The sequence below is a fragment of the Kogia breviceps genome, chromosome 9, assembly GCF_026419965.1.
Source record: "Kogia breviceps isolate mKogBre1 chromosome 9, mKogBre1 haplotype 1, whole genome shotgun sequence".
Lineage (NCBI taxonomy): Eukaryota > Metazoa > Chordata > Mammalia > Artiodactyla > Physeteridae > Kogia > Kogia breviceps.
Window position 1 is genome coordinate 112,246,193 of NC_081318.1, and position 14,389 is coordinate 112,260,581.

General features: G+C 48.4%; 1 protein-coding gene across 4 annotated transcripts in view; it reads left to right on the plus strand.

Moving 5' to 3' along the window:
- Positions 1–11,416, plus strand: part of DDC (dopa decarboxylase) — a 91,158-nt gene extending 79,742 nt beyond the window's left edge. For 3 of the 4 annotated variants that reach the window (XM_067042958.1, XM_067042959.1, XM_059074704.2), the window contains exons 12-15: positions 63–161; positions 2,334–2,435; positions 5,677–5,884; positions 9,972–10,373. In XM_067042958.1, the coding sequence (XP_066899059.1) occupies positions 63–161; positions 2,334–2,435; positions 5,677–5,884; positions 9,972–9,985 (423 nt within the window). In that variant the 3' untranslated portion in view covers positions 9,986–10,373. Of the gene's footprint in view, positions 1–62; positions 162–2,333; positions 2,436–5,676; positions 5,885–9,971; positions 10,374–11,384 lie in introns of those variants that run through there. The other variant, XR_010842350.1, reaches the window with a different exon arrangement.
- Positions 11,417–14,389: the final 2,973 nt, after the last annotated feature.

Here is a 14,389-nt window from a genome sequence, read left to right on the forward strand (position 1 = left end):
AAAAAGGAAACCAGCCCCTTCGCATAGCCCTCACGGATGTGCCGTGTTGTATCTTATTTCAGCACTGGCAGCTGCCGCTGGGCCGGAGGTTCCGCTCTTTGAAGATGTGGTTTGTTTTTAGGATGTACGGAGTCAAGGGACTGCAGGCCTATATCCGCAAGGTGAGTTTGTTTTCATTATTTATCCGGGTGACATTAGGGAGGTCTTAGACTTTAGAAAGGAAGTCAGATGTCTTCATAAACCACTATAAGGGAAAGTTTGGGCTGTTGAGAGTAGGGCATCTATAAGACGCTCAACGCACGATTCTGGGTCTTTTAGACACTTTCACGGGGACTGGAGGGTATCACTCCAGGAGACTGTCGAAGGGACAAACGCTCTTAGCTGCCACTGGAGCCACCGCTGGCCCACAGTGAGGTCCAGTCCACAATGGCGGTAATGAGGATGTAGTGGGTTTTCCTCCAGAAAACTGCCAGAATGGGAGAGATTGGGCTGCGTGGGCTACATGTCCTCAAACACACCCCCGGCCAGAAGCACATGCGCGACCTTGGTCTCTCGGAGTGGGTTTCAGTAACCTCTATTTAACAAGCAAACAGGTGGCTGTGATGTATGCTAAAATGTGAGAACCGTGGATCGACTCTAAGCCGCATGACCCTGCTCTGTTTTTTAAAATTTTATTGAAATAAAGGTCGTTTACAATGTTGTGTTAGTTTCAGGTGCACAGCAAAGTGATTCAGTTATACATACATATCTCTCTTCTTTTTTCAGATTCTCTTCAATTATAGATTATTACAAGATATTGAGTAGAGTTCCCTGTGCTATACAGTAGGATCTTCTTGTTTATTTTATATAGAGTAGTGTGTATACCCTGCTTTTTTTTTTTTTTTTTTTTTTTTTTAACAATTGAGGACACTGGGTCCAGAGGAGTCCTGCTCCCTTAACTGGCTGCAGAAAGCCTGCCGATTTCCAGCTGGGAGCTCCCATCCTGCTGTCCTTCCTCACCTGAGGGCCCACCTTGATGGACAGAGGTCCTCAGACATCACGGGGACGGGGCACCCTGCAATGTCTCATTCTGGTGACGGTGCAGCTTCGGGCGGGGGGACGGCCCCAGGCCCCTCCCCTGTGACAGGGCACGTGGCAGCGGGCAGTGGCCCCGGGCCCCTGCGGTGCCACACACACACGAGCATCCGTCTTACGAGGCTGCTCTGGGGGCTGTCAAGCGCCTGGAGGCTGTCTGTGGGGAAAAGAACAAGGAGGGCCGTGTGCATGAGTTCACGAGGTCTCCCCCACTGCAGGACCTGTGCTCAAAAGTAATGAGGACACAGCTGCTCTGGGGAAAGAGGGCAAAACACAGGTGGTTTATCTCGCCACAGTGATTCAGGGGAAGCTGGGTGTGATCACATCGCTGCTTCCTGAAAAGCCCCGCAAGCCTCCCTCAGAGGGACCGGCCCTGCCTTCCCAGGAGGGGACTGAGTGGCCGGAGCCGGATACACCCCGGCAGGCGGGCAGCTCCTCAGGACCCGGCTCGAGGGCGCCCCCGCCAGCACAGTCTCTGGAGCCCTCTAGTTCGTCCCGGGCCCGGGGACCCGGGACTCATTCAAACGGTGTCTGTCCCGACACCTGGAGCAGCACGATCTCTGCTCAGATGCTCCCGGGGCCCCTGCCAGGGACCCTGTGCTGGATACCGGGGTTTAGGACGTGCTCCGTGTGTGCCGAGCCCCGGGCCAGCTGGCTCTCAGATCACATACTGTGTGAATCAGCTTTTGGTTTCTGTAAACATCGAGACGTCTAGTAAGGGGGTGGGTTCAGGGAGAGCAGGCAGCCCTGGACGGATGAGGTTCTCAGCTCCGGTGGCAGATGCTGTGGCGTGACAGACCGCGGCAGACCCGGAGCTCTGGTATCAGAATCAGCTTCGGTCTCCTGGTCTGCAGAAGGGGCGTGATTGTGGGGTCCGCGGGTCAGCACGACAGCACGATGGGGAGGTGCTCCGCTCCCCAGCCAACGTCGGCCACTGTTTCTCTTCTGGAATGTTTAAATCCCTCTTGACAGCATTTGTCCTAAAATTATAAGAGATCATTTGGTGGGATGAAAACAGCCCCCTGAGCAGAAGATGACAAGGGGTGTTTTTCTGAAAACTTCCGCCCTTTTCTCCTGGTAGCCAGTTTCTCAAGCTGCATGGGGAAAGCTGGCGAGTGGGTGACATCAGTGCTGAAGAAAATGGCTAAAGCTTATCAATGAATTATATTAGACGTGTGGTCTAATATGGTTTTCTAGGTGGCTGAGCTCTGAACCAAGTGGTGATGAGAAACTCAGACAGATGTCCCTTCCCTTTGCAGCACGTCCAGCTGTCCCACGAATTCGAGGCCTTGGTGCACCAGGACCCGCGCTTTGAAATCTGTGCGGAAGTCACTCTGGGGCTGGTCTGTTTCCGGCTAAAGGTACGTCTAAGTCGACTTAGCCGTCTGAATTTTCTTTGAGTATGACAGAGAGGAGACTCTCTTTCATTATGTCCATGTTCCAAAACTCGCCCGAGCTCCCCCAGAGACCGTGGATTCCCCCCGAATTTTCCAGCCTGCTGTTCCCACCTCCCTGCCTTGACTTCCGGGGACACCTACCCTTCTCGCTGGTGCTCAGACTTCTTGCCTGTGTAGACCCGGCCCGAGGATGCTTGCCATCTTCTCTACGCCTCCCTCCCTGCCACTGGAACCCTGCAAGGACTGACCCGCCCACGGGCTCACGGGTCCGAGCGTGGTCCCCAGACAAGCACGGGCATCACCTGGGAGCCTGTGAGAAGCCAGTCTTGGGCCCCCCCGGGACCCGCTGACCCCTACATGACCCCTACATGGTCTTTGCTCCAAAGACCCCAAGAGGAGCTGCACGCACAGGCCCCTCAGTAACCTGCCCTGTGTGAAAGGAAGCCGGTTGGGGCCTAACGCCCTGCCTGCTCTCCGGCTAGCTTTCTGTTTGCAGAATTGACACCACCCACAGGCCTTCTTGTCCGAGTCCACAAAGCGCAGCAGGAGAAGGAGCCATGGACTTGGCAGGGCGCTGCCCATCCAAACATGGCCCCTCACGCCCCCCTTCCCTTCCCCTCAGTGATTCTTGGGGCTTTGAAGGCCGGCAGGAACCAGCCATGGAAAAGCCTGGAAGCAGGAGAGAGAGAGCAGAGTCCCGACACAAGAGCTGGCAGGGAGACGTGAGGTCCCTGCAGCGCGTCACTCAGAGACACCTGAGCGCAGGTGTACAGAGCCTGGCGCAAGGTCCCGGGGGTGACCGGAGGGGGCAGTTCAGTCCGCGCTGGCGTTGGCGGCAAGTGTGCTTGGACTTGCTCGCCATCTATCAGTTGTTTTTGCTTTTACTGACACTGTTCCTGAAGGATTTAAATTCTTTCCTTTTTAGCCGTTTTATTGAGATATAATCCACGTGCCATACCCTTTGTCCATATAAAGTACACATTTCAATGATTTGTAGCCTGTCCACGGGGTTGCACAGCCTTCACAACAATCTAACTTCAGAACATCTTCATTTCCCCCCAAAGAGAGCCCACACCCACCAGCACTCGCCCCAGGCCCCATCCTTCGGGCCACGGACCCGCTTCCTGTCCCTATGGACCTGTCTGCTCTGGACGGTCACATCCGTGGCATCGTCAGTGTGCTGCCTCTTGCGACTGGCTTCTTTCACTGAGCGTAATGTTGTCAGAGTCAAGGCTTTTATTTTCTCCTGCTCATTTACGAGGGCACCAAAGCCACCTGTGTGTGCCCTGCCCACTCTTCCCCCCGGGCAGCACGGTGTGTCCTCCCGCCCAGGAAGCCCGGGGGCTTTTCAGAAAGCAAAACATGTCTTTGGGGAAACTTGTGACTTCCATTCCACGAACCCAGTTTCTCCTCAGGGAGGGAGTTATCCGGGCGTCGTGGCTCGCTCTCTGGCCCCCACATCTGCTCTCTTGTTATTCTATTCCTCGCCCCATGGCTGCCCATTCTGGATGTCAAGTCCTCTCCATCGTCCATGGCTCACCGTGTGCGTGCTCTTTATTTGACCTGAAGTGGGTAAGCTGTTGCCATGGCACCAATTTCCTTCCCCCGCCTCCTCTCAGCCAGCCTCCCTGATACCAATCTGCACCCGCTCAGTCCGTCTTCGCTGTTGCTTCTGTTGTTACATCTCAGACGGATTTCTCTGTTTGGCTCTTTGCCTCTATCTCGTAGAAAATACATCTTGTCCAATCCTTTCGAAAATGGCAAGCAGATTTTTCCTAAGTGACTTGCGTTTACTTCCTACACACGTAATTTTCAGGTGTTTGCTCTTCTGTGATGTCTTCCTGGTGAAATTCCATCCTTTCGTACCATCGTTTCTTCCTTCTCATCCTCATCCTCGAGCAGGTCCAGCTCTGTCTGGACCTGGTGCACGTCAGCAGTTTCTGAGTGGCCTTTGGCCCATGCACTGTCCACGGGGCATCAGCTGGAGCCCCGTGCAGGCCATCAGCCAGCGGCCGGGAGGCCCTGCAGGGACGCAAGGCCTCTGTCTGGCGTCCGGCCAACCAGGACACTTCCCTTCCCACCATCCTCCCTGCCCTTGAGATGGAATAAGAACAGGAACAGTGTAATCCACTGAGGGTCCCGTGACCCAGGACTCTGGGCCCCACTTCCAGACCCTTCTGCAACAACTATAAGGCGCATGGGGGTGGAGTCATTGCCTGGAAACAGAACGAAGACCGAGAGGGCTGGGGGCGGCTAGAGGAGTAACGGGACTGACCAGGCAGGAGAGGGACGGCTCCCAGGTCTGTGCGACACGCGCCTCCCATCCGGTTAGTGTGAGGCGTGGGCCCCCAGTCTCCCTGCCCGAGGCTGCTGGGCTGCTCCTTTCCCGAGGGAGGTCCACCAGTGGTCCCTCGGCCCATAGTTCATGGACAGTTTTCCCAGATCCTAGCAAGAAGTTGACTATTACGCTTCATTTGCTATACAGTGAAGTTCCCCTACGATAGGAACAAGTTCTGTTCAGAGAGCACATCCGTAAGTCCAACTTGATTGTAAGTCCAATTTGATCGTAAGTCCAACGAAGCTAGCCTAGGTACCCAACTAACACAGTTGGCTGTATACCGCTGCTCTTACGCTTGCTTGTAGACAGCCTGGGCTTGAAATAAAGATACCGTACTGCTGTACACTGTACAGTCCTGTACAGTAAAGTACACAGACACACAACTGCTTGTAGAGGATGCACGCACTCGACGGCGTACGCGAGACACACGAACTAGCTTACATGACTGGACGTGCACGTTTGCATCTTTGACAGTTCGTACGTAGGGGACTTACTGTATTGTTGAGAATTCTCCTGAACGTTTCTCTTCACTGGTGCCCTTAAACAGTTCTGCTCTTTAAGCTCATCGATTTGTAGATAACATGTCTAGGAATCTTCATTATTTTCTTTAAAAACCTGGATCACGGGAGGCTCATCTTTTGACAGCACGCTAGAACATGAAGAAGTTGCCTTGTGGGAGGGCTGCCGTCTTTCAGGGCCACGTAACGATCACTTAGTTGAATTTTCTACCATTGCAGACGAAAGGCCAGTGGTGAGGTGACTCCCTCGCTGATCTGGGGCCGCGTCACCCAACGCTGGCCTCACTTGGTGGTGAGTGTTTGGATCCCCACAGGTCTGAGCACTGCCCCTCTCTCTCGATCCCTGCAGGGCTCCAACAAACTGAACGAAGCTCTTCTGGACAGAATAAACAGTGCCAAGAAAATCCACTTGGTTCCCTGCCACCTGAGAGACCAGTTCGTGCTGCGTTTTGCTATCTGCTCGCGGACGGTGGAGTCGGCCCACGTGCAGCTGGCCTGGGAGCACATCCGAGCGCTGGCGACCGACCTGCTGGGAGCACAGAAGGAGGAAAAGGCGGGTAAGCTGTGCTGCGGGGGCCGGATTTCCTCCACCATATAAAGAGGGGGCTAAACCCAGGCCCTATCGGGACTTCCCTGGTGGTCCAGCGGTTAGGACTCCGCTCTTCCAATTCAGTGAGCACGGGTTCCATCCCTGGTTGGGGAACTCAGATCCCACGTGCCGCGCAGTGCGGCCAAAAACTAAATAAAATAAAATACTCTCCATTAAAAAAAGAAAGAACAGCAACCAGGCCCTCTCTGGTCCGGAGAAGTGGAGGGAACATAGCCTGTAGTGAATCGTTAGTAACTTTGATAGATTTCTGCTTTGTATTCTTTTATTCGAGACCATCAATCACATATGCCTGTGATCTCCCCTCAGCTTTCTTGAGTTTGCATTGAGGCAACTTACGATCACAACCAGCTTATACATTAAACTGGCAAATGGTAGATAACTGAAAATGAATGAAAACATTCAAAAAGGAATTTGACATGACTGCTGGTTTGCTGTCAGGAAGGACCAAATTCATGATGGTTCAGAGAAAGGAAATGTCTAGAATACTGGGCGTCAGTTACAGGAACCCTGAAGACAGCGGGCAGGTGACTTCTAAGGAAAATATCTGCACAAACGCAGTGTTGGCAACAGGTTGGAATGATGTCTATTGAACCATAAGAGTCTTCAGAGCCTCGGCATTAAGCTATTTTAGGAATCGTTCCACTAGAGTTTGTCCACCGCCTTGCTTTCTGTCTCTGCCGTGTGCCCCACTTGGAGGAGGCAGGTAGTGGGAGCTTCTGCTTTTCTTTCTCTCTCTTCCTGCTCACTGCCCATCTGTCGTCACCCGCGGGGGATGCAGAACCTAAGTGTGCAATGGGATTTGTCTACTGACTGCATACAACTTGATCTTCTGGGCTCTTAATTTTAACTGTGAATATCTGAGATACTACAGTGCTCAAAAAGATCAAAAGCTAAATACTGTTACATTTATGTGAGAGGTCCATCCAGGCTTCTGACCTGTGAGGTCAGAGACCTACCTCCTCTGTCAGGACATGTCCTGAAACACCAGGTCCTCCTCCTGGCTCGGCAAAGCCCTTTCCTAAAGGTCAGATGCTCGGAAGCTGAGGGTCCACCCTTCCCAGAGCAATGCCACAGTTACAGCTTGAGCATCTCTGAAAGGTGTTGGGAAGAGGCCCATAGGTCCAGATTATTCCACTCCTCCGCAATAAGCATGGGTGTGTGTGGTGGGTGTGTGTGTGGGGGGAGGGGAATAAGATATATACAAAACAAAATCACAGCAAGATCCTTTTTGACCCACCTCCTAGAGAAATGGAAATAAAAACAAAAATAAACAAATGGCACCTAATGAAACTTAAAAGCTTTTGCACAGCAAAGGAAACCATAAACAAGACCAAAAGACAACCCTCAGAATGGGAAAAAATATTTGCAAATGAAGCAACGGACAAAAGATTAATCTCCAAAATTTACAAGCAGCTCATGCAGCTCAATAACAAAAAAACAAACAGCCCAATCCAAAAATGGGCAGAAGACCTAAATAGACATTTCTCCAAAGAAGATATACAGATTGCCAACAAACACATGAAAGAATGCTCAACATCATTAATCATTAGAGAAATTCAAATCAAAACTACAATGAGATATCATCTCACACTGGTCAGAATGGCCATCATCAAAAAATCTAGAAACAATAAATGCTGGAGAGGGTGTGGAGAAAAGGGAACCCTCTTGCACTGCTGGTGGGAATGTAAATGGATACAGCCACTATGGAGAACAGTATGGAGGTTCCTTAAAAAACTACAGATAGAACTACCATACAACCCAGCAAAGCAATCCCACTACTGGGCATATACCCTGAGAAAACCATAATTCAAAAAGAGTCATGTACCAAAATGTTCATTGCAGCTCTATTTACAGTAGACAGAAGATGGAAGCAACCTAAGTGTCCATCGATAGATGAATGGATAAAGAAGATGTGGCACATATATACAATGGAATATTACTCAGCCATAAAAAGAAACGAAATTGAGTTATTTGTAGTGAGGTGGACTGACCTGGAGTCTGTCATACAGAGTAAAGTAAGTCAGAAGGAGAAAAACAAATACCGAATGCTAACACACATATATGGAATCTAAGAAAAAAATGTCATGAAGAACCTAGGGGTAAGACAGGAATAAAGACACAGACCTACTAGAGAATGGACTTGAGGACATGGGGAGGGGGAAGGGTAAGCTGGGATGAAGTGAGAGAGTGGCATGGACATATAGACACTAGCAAAGGTAAAATAGCTAGTTAGTGGGAAGCAGCCGCATAGCACAGGGAGATCAGCTCGGTGCTCTGTGACCACCTAGAGGGGTGGGATAGGGAGGGTGGGAGGGAGGGAGACGCAAGAGGGAAGAGATATGGGAACATATGTATATGCATAACTGATCCACTTTGTTATACAGCAGAAACTAACACACCATTGTAAAGCAATTATACTCCAATAAAGATGTTAAAAAACAAACAAAAACAAAAGCAAAAGAACAAAAAAAAAAGACAAAAAAACAAAATCACATCAGGCAAAAACTCCAGAGGAACATTTCTGCAGCCCTATGTTTGTGTATCTCGTCATATCTTATTCCCATATGCCCCAAACAACACAGAAAGAGACTGTAGCTCAGAAAAATGATGAGAAACAGAGGCATGTTTCCAACAGAAGTCACAATTACTGTGGAGTCATTATACTTACTATCAATTCCAAAGCTAAAAACAAAAGGATTTAATTTTTTTAAAATGTAGGATACAGCAGGAAATCACAATGCATGTTTTGGTCAGATTAATTAGAGTGATGAAAATCTTAATACCTTGGTTTTACTTGTGCTTTCGTAAGGTTATATCAAATCCAGTGGTCATAGTTTGGCGAGAAAGAAGGAACTATTTCTATTTGACAAAAGGTAGGAAATTGGACCAAGATTCTAGTTGATATTAATAAAATGTATCATAGAGACGCCAGATTGGCAATAAAAACTCATTTCTTCCAGTTCAAACTCTTTTCCATTGTACAGTTGGAGAAAGAGTATATTCATTCTTTGTGTTCAAATGAGGAGTATACAAAGTTCTAATTTTTACATTTTGTGTGTGTGTGTGTGTGTGTGTGCAACTACACTATTTTATTTAGTATTTTAAAATTAGGTGTTACTTGCTTCATTGTTAAAGGTACACGCTCGGAGAAAACGAAAAAGATGGTAATGAGTATTTTGGCCAAGTTTACCCACAGTAACCTGACTCAATCAACCAGTCAGTTGAATCCTTTAAAAATCACTTTTTTAATGTGATATATAACCTATTGTATATTTATTACCTTATTACAGCATGATCAAACTAATCTATTCAATCACTTAGCCAATAAGCATCCATTCTGCCAGGAATTGTACAAAATCTGGGGGAAATAAAGATGAATAAGAGTCTGATGGAGATGGAGGTGGTCGCAGTAGCCACTGCTACAGCTTTGATGAATGCAGTGACAAACGCTTTCTCTCCACATCCTCTGGACACGGTCTAAGCTGTTCTCTCATTTAGCAGCCTGTCCTCTTCTAGCAGTACATTATACAGTGCCTAAAAGAGACATAAGCACAGGGCTTCCCTGGTGGCGCAGTGGTTGAGAGTCCGCCTGCCGATGCAGGGGTCACGGGTTCGTGCCCTGGTCCGGGAGGATCCCACATGCCGCGGAGCAACTGAGCCCGTGAGCCATGGCCGCTGGGCCTGCGCGTCCGGAGCCTGTGCTCCGCAACGGGAGAGGCCACAGCAGTGAGAGGCCCGCATACCGCAAAAAAAAAAAAAAAAAAAAAAAAAAAAAAAAAAAAAGAGACATAAGCACATATTAAGAGCTCAGTAAACAATTAAAAATATTTAACTTAATTTTCGTTTTATTTTGTGTTACGTACAGTGCTAAGTCTTCCGAATGTCTATTGCGTGTAATCAGTGTTGTACTGGTAAAAGCCTCTCCCGGGGGAAGAGAGCCTGATTTGTAGTGTTTGCTGAACTCAGTGGCAGAAATGATTTTTACATTTTTTTGAATACAGCCATATATATTCATGTTCTTTTTTTTCCTGTAGAGATCAAAAGTTGAAGTGATCTGAATACTGGAATGAGAGGAGAAGATGTATCATTCCAGCTCCATGGAACCACGTCTGAATGTGGCCCACCCATGCTTCTTTCTCCAAAGTTATCCAGAAAGAACCTCGTGATTACATCTGTTCAGCCTCTCATCAATGAAGAAATATTTGCTGTAAGTTAACCCCAGTGGATATAGCTTTTATTCATTATTTGGCTGTGACTTTTGTTGATGAAAAAATCATCAGTTTCTGTGCCCCTGAAGTTGTCAGTGGTGGTAAAGGCTTATTGAAATATCTTCCGGGGCGATCTATATTTATGGGACTTGTGATTATATCCATTGTCTTTAAATTGTTCTGTCATGTGACTTAATGCTTAATAAACAACGAGAAGTGTAACCGTAATTGTATCTGGAAGGCATCCTGTTCTACATTGTAGCTAATTGACTGTTTCAAAACAGCCAACAATGCGGCATTCTTTAAACGGTATTCAATCAGCAAATGTTTATGGAGTGCCTAGTATATGTCAGGCACTCTTCTTGATGCAATAACAACACACAAGTTTTATTTGGAGATGACTCCAACTTCTAAAGAAATGAATTCGGAACCAAGACATAGCCAGAGACCAAGTTCTGCTGGCGTGATGGGAAAGACTTCTGGAGCCTTGGTTTCTTCATCTGATCACTACCCGTCAGTGGAGCAGACCTGGCCTCCAGCACGGCGCGGGGGTGTGGGACGGGCCACGGGGACCCACTGGGGCCACCGCGTTAGGAGCTGTAAGAGGCCGAGCGATCAGGCCGCTGTGTCGGGGCTGAGGTGCCTGCATTTTACAGCGAGGCTGTCTGCACCCGAGTGTGCTCTTGAGTTGAGATTGCTGCAGGGCTCCCAGGTGGGGTCACTGAGTCACCAATGCAGCCCTCAGCCTTTTGGGGGCAGCTCCACCCAGCCCGTCCACAAATGCACTTTGTGACGACTGAGATTTAGTTCGAGGCAGGAGACCAGGCGGCAGATGACAGTAGGTTTGCTGCTGGGAGATGTGCACAGACAGGGGGCAGGAAGTTAGCTGAATGATGAAAAGCCCCCTTCTGAACGGGCTGGGTGACTTCGTCGGGGGTTCTCAGACATCAGCTCAGGTGCAGAGCCAGCAGGCATAGAAGCTTGCCCGACTTCTGGCTCATTTCTAGGTGACGCATGACAATTCACTCCACCTCCAGACCTCTCTCCAGGCATCTCCATAACATAGCGATCAGACCCCAAACCACCCAGCCTAGAAACAGGAGGACATACTTCCCCCCAGTTTATTTAACACACATCCTCATGCCATGTGCTCTATGCCAGGCACCGTTGTAAATATTTATAATATTAACTTATTTAATACTTATTTTAAGGTCCTCAACTATTATTCCCATTTTATAGATGAGGAAACTGAGACACCAAGAGGCCTAGTGACTTGTCCGCATGAGGACTGGAACGCGGCACCCTTCCCCACCCCACCCTCCGCTGTCAAGTGTGCTGTCTGCTCCCTGGATGAGCCTTTTCTCAGGAAAACTGGCAGTGAGGACATTCACTCCCTTCTGGGAGAAGCCCGCCTTCACCTCCCAGGGTAGAGTCCTGGACCCTGACCCTAACCAGACAATCCCCAAATAGCCCAATGGGGGGATGTTTTTGGAGGTCTGGATTACAAAGCCTAATCCATCCATACAGCATCTTCATCTAAACCTATATTCAATCTAGTGTCACCACGTAGCACGCAGACCACCGCTGGTACTGGAACCGGATAGCATCTCCTGATAACGGGCACCTCCAGTTAGCGCTGGGAAAATCCCAGATCAATCTCTACACAACTAACCTCTTGATACCAAGAAAACAGTTTTTACTTATGACACTTCTGACACCAAATGAAAAGGTTTTCCCTCCTGGCACCAAAAACATGGAGTCTTTTCTAACATCACTTCTCCATCTGTCTGACAGCACCTTACTGCACGGGTTAAAGGCTTGGTCCCACAAGACACTCTCACCTCACCACAAGCCCGGCACCTCCTGTACTCCTGACTGACCCGCTATAGACTGGGGCTTCCCATCATGCCCTCATCAGGGTCTACAGTTGGCCAGAACAGATCACAGAACTCAGGAAGTCACTTTGCTTACATTTAACAGCTTATGATGAAGGATACAACTCAGGAAGAGCCAGAGAGAAGAGAGGCATAGGGCAGGGCAGGGCAGGGGGAGGGGGTGCGGCGCTCCCATGCCCTCCCAGAGGGCACTGCTCTCCAAGCAGCCTGATGTGCTCACCGACCTGTGCTCCAAACCCTGTCGATGAGGGATGTTTATGGGGTTTCCAGTAAGTCACTGGTTGATTACATCATTGGCCATTGTGATTCTCTCAGTCTCTGGCCCCCTCTCCCCTGCTCCAAGGTTGGGGCTGGGATGGGGCTAAATGTTCCAACCCTCTCACCATGGTGACCGCCTCCATCCTTACCCTCTCTAGGGACCTGCCAAGAGTAGCCTCCTTAGAACAAAAGAGGTTCCTGTTACGCACAGATCCCAAGGGATTTAGGAGCTCTGTGTCAGGAACCAGGACACAGACCAAATACATAGTTCTTATAGTATCAGACCTAAGGGATCTCCTGGAATCACATGCCTCCTCCCTAACGTGCAGCCAACAGCCAAACTTCCTGAAACCAGAGACTGGCATTCGGCTGACTCCATGCCAGTCACAAGAGGAATCTGTAGAACAGCCCAGATAAAACGGAGAAGCAGGAATATTACTCAGCCATTAAAAAGAATGAAATGATGCCATTTGCAGCAACGTGGACGGACCTAGAGATCATCATACCGAGTGACGTAAGTCAGACAGAAAAAGACAGATATCGTATGATATCACTTATATGTGGAATCTAGAAAGAGGATACAAATGAACTTATTTACAAAACAGAAACAGACTCACAGACTTCCAAAACAAACTTGTGGTTAACAAAGGGTAAAAGTGGGGGTCGGGGGAGGATAAATTACGAGTTTGGGAGTAACATACACACACTACTATAGATAAAGTAGATACCCAACAAGCATCAATGGTATAGCACAGGGAACTCTATTCAATACTCTGTAATAACCTATATGGGAAAAGAATCTGAAAAAGAATATAACTTAATATAACTGAATCACTGTGCTGTACACCTGAAAGTAACACAACATTGTACATCAACTATACCCCAATATAAAATAAAAATTAAATTAAAAAATAATAACTTTTAAAAAGGAGAGGCAGTTTGTCACTGGGTGGCCCCTTGAACATCACAGGGGAAACAGAGGAAGACCCCAGAGGAAGCAGGTATCAATCATCCATCGACTTCACACCTGTGCCCCTTAACCTGGGAGTCCAACAGACTCAGCAAATTAGCAACAAATGTTGCTGATGTTTTTTTTCTTTTTTCTTTTTTTTTTTTTTTGCGGTTCGCGGGTGCTCACTGTTGTGTCCTCTCCTGTTGCGGAGCACAGGCTCCGGACGCGCAGGCTCAGCGGCCACGGCTCACGGGCCCAGCAGCTCCGTGGCATGTGGATCCTCCCAGACTGGGGCACGAACCCGTGTCCCCTGCATCGGCAGGCGGACTCTCAACCGCTGTGCCACCAAGGAAGCCCTGTTGCTGATCTTTTATTCAGAAAGCCTGTTTTTGAGGAAAGGAATGGAAATTGCCCAATGGCTTTTTGAGCTAAGGATTGTTTTTTGCTTCTCTGAATCACGTAAATCCTCAAATATCAAATCTTTTTGCTTTTTTTTTTTTTTACTGCATTTGATATTGAAATCTATTTCTTCAGTATCTCTGTGTCATTTGCCGTCACCTATACTTGTAATAAGTAATCGAAAAAATTAATAAGAAAGCAGTGAGAGTCATTTGCTTGCATAAACTGGATAAATTTGGAACTACCACTGTAGAGAAAGTTGAGTGTGATACAGGCAGAGATGCAAATTGGGTGGATCCAAAAACGTCCAGAATGTTGAAGTCAAATCCAGACCCCGCCACAGGTAAGAGATGGCAATATCCCCAGGTGTCACAGAGGAACCAAGTCACATTGGGAGGGTTAAGACGAAGGATGTCTACTGGGAAAGACACAGAGAGGCCTTACTTGGTAGCTGTCTTCAAATTTTACACTCACTCTGACATGAAGGGCCTTCATGCCTCCAAAGAGCAAGTGGTACAGAGGGAGACAGATTTTTCCAACGTGAAAATCAGCCAGTCGTCAAATAGAATGTGTTTTCTTACAGGGCAGTAAATTCTCCACCACTGTGGGTGTTCGTTGGTGACAGGAAAGTCAACGGTTGAGAAATGGTGCAGGAAACATCTCCAAGGGACTGAAAACTACAGTACATGACCATTAAGCTCTCTTCTGTATCTGAGATTCCAACAGTCTATGAAAATAAG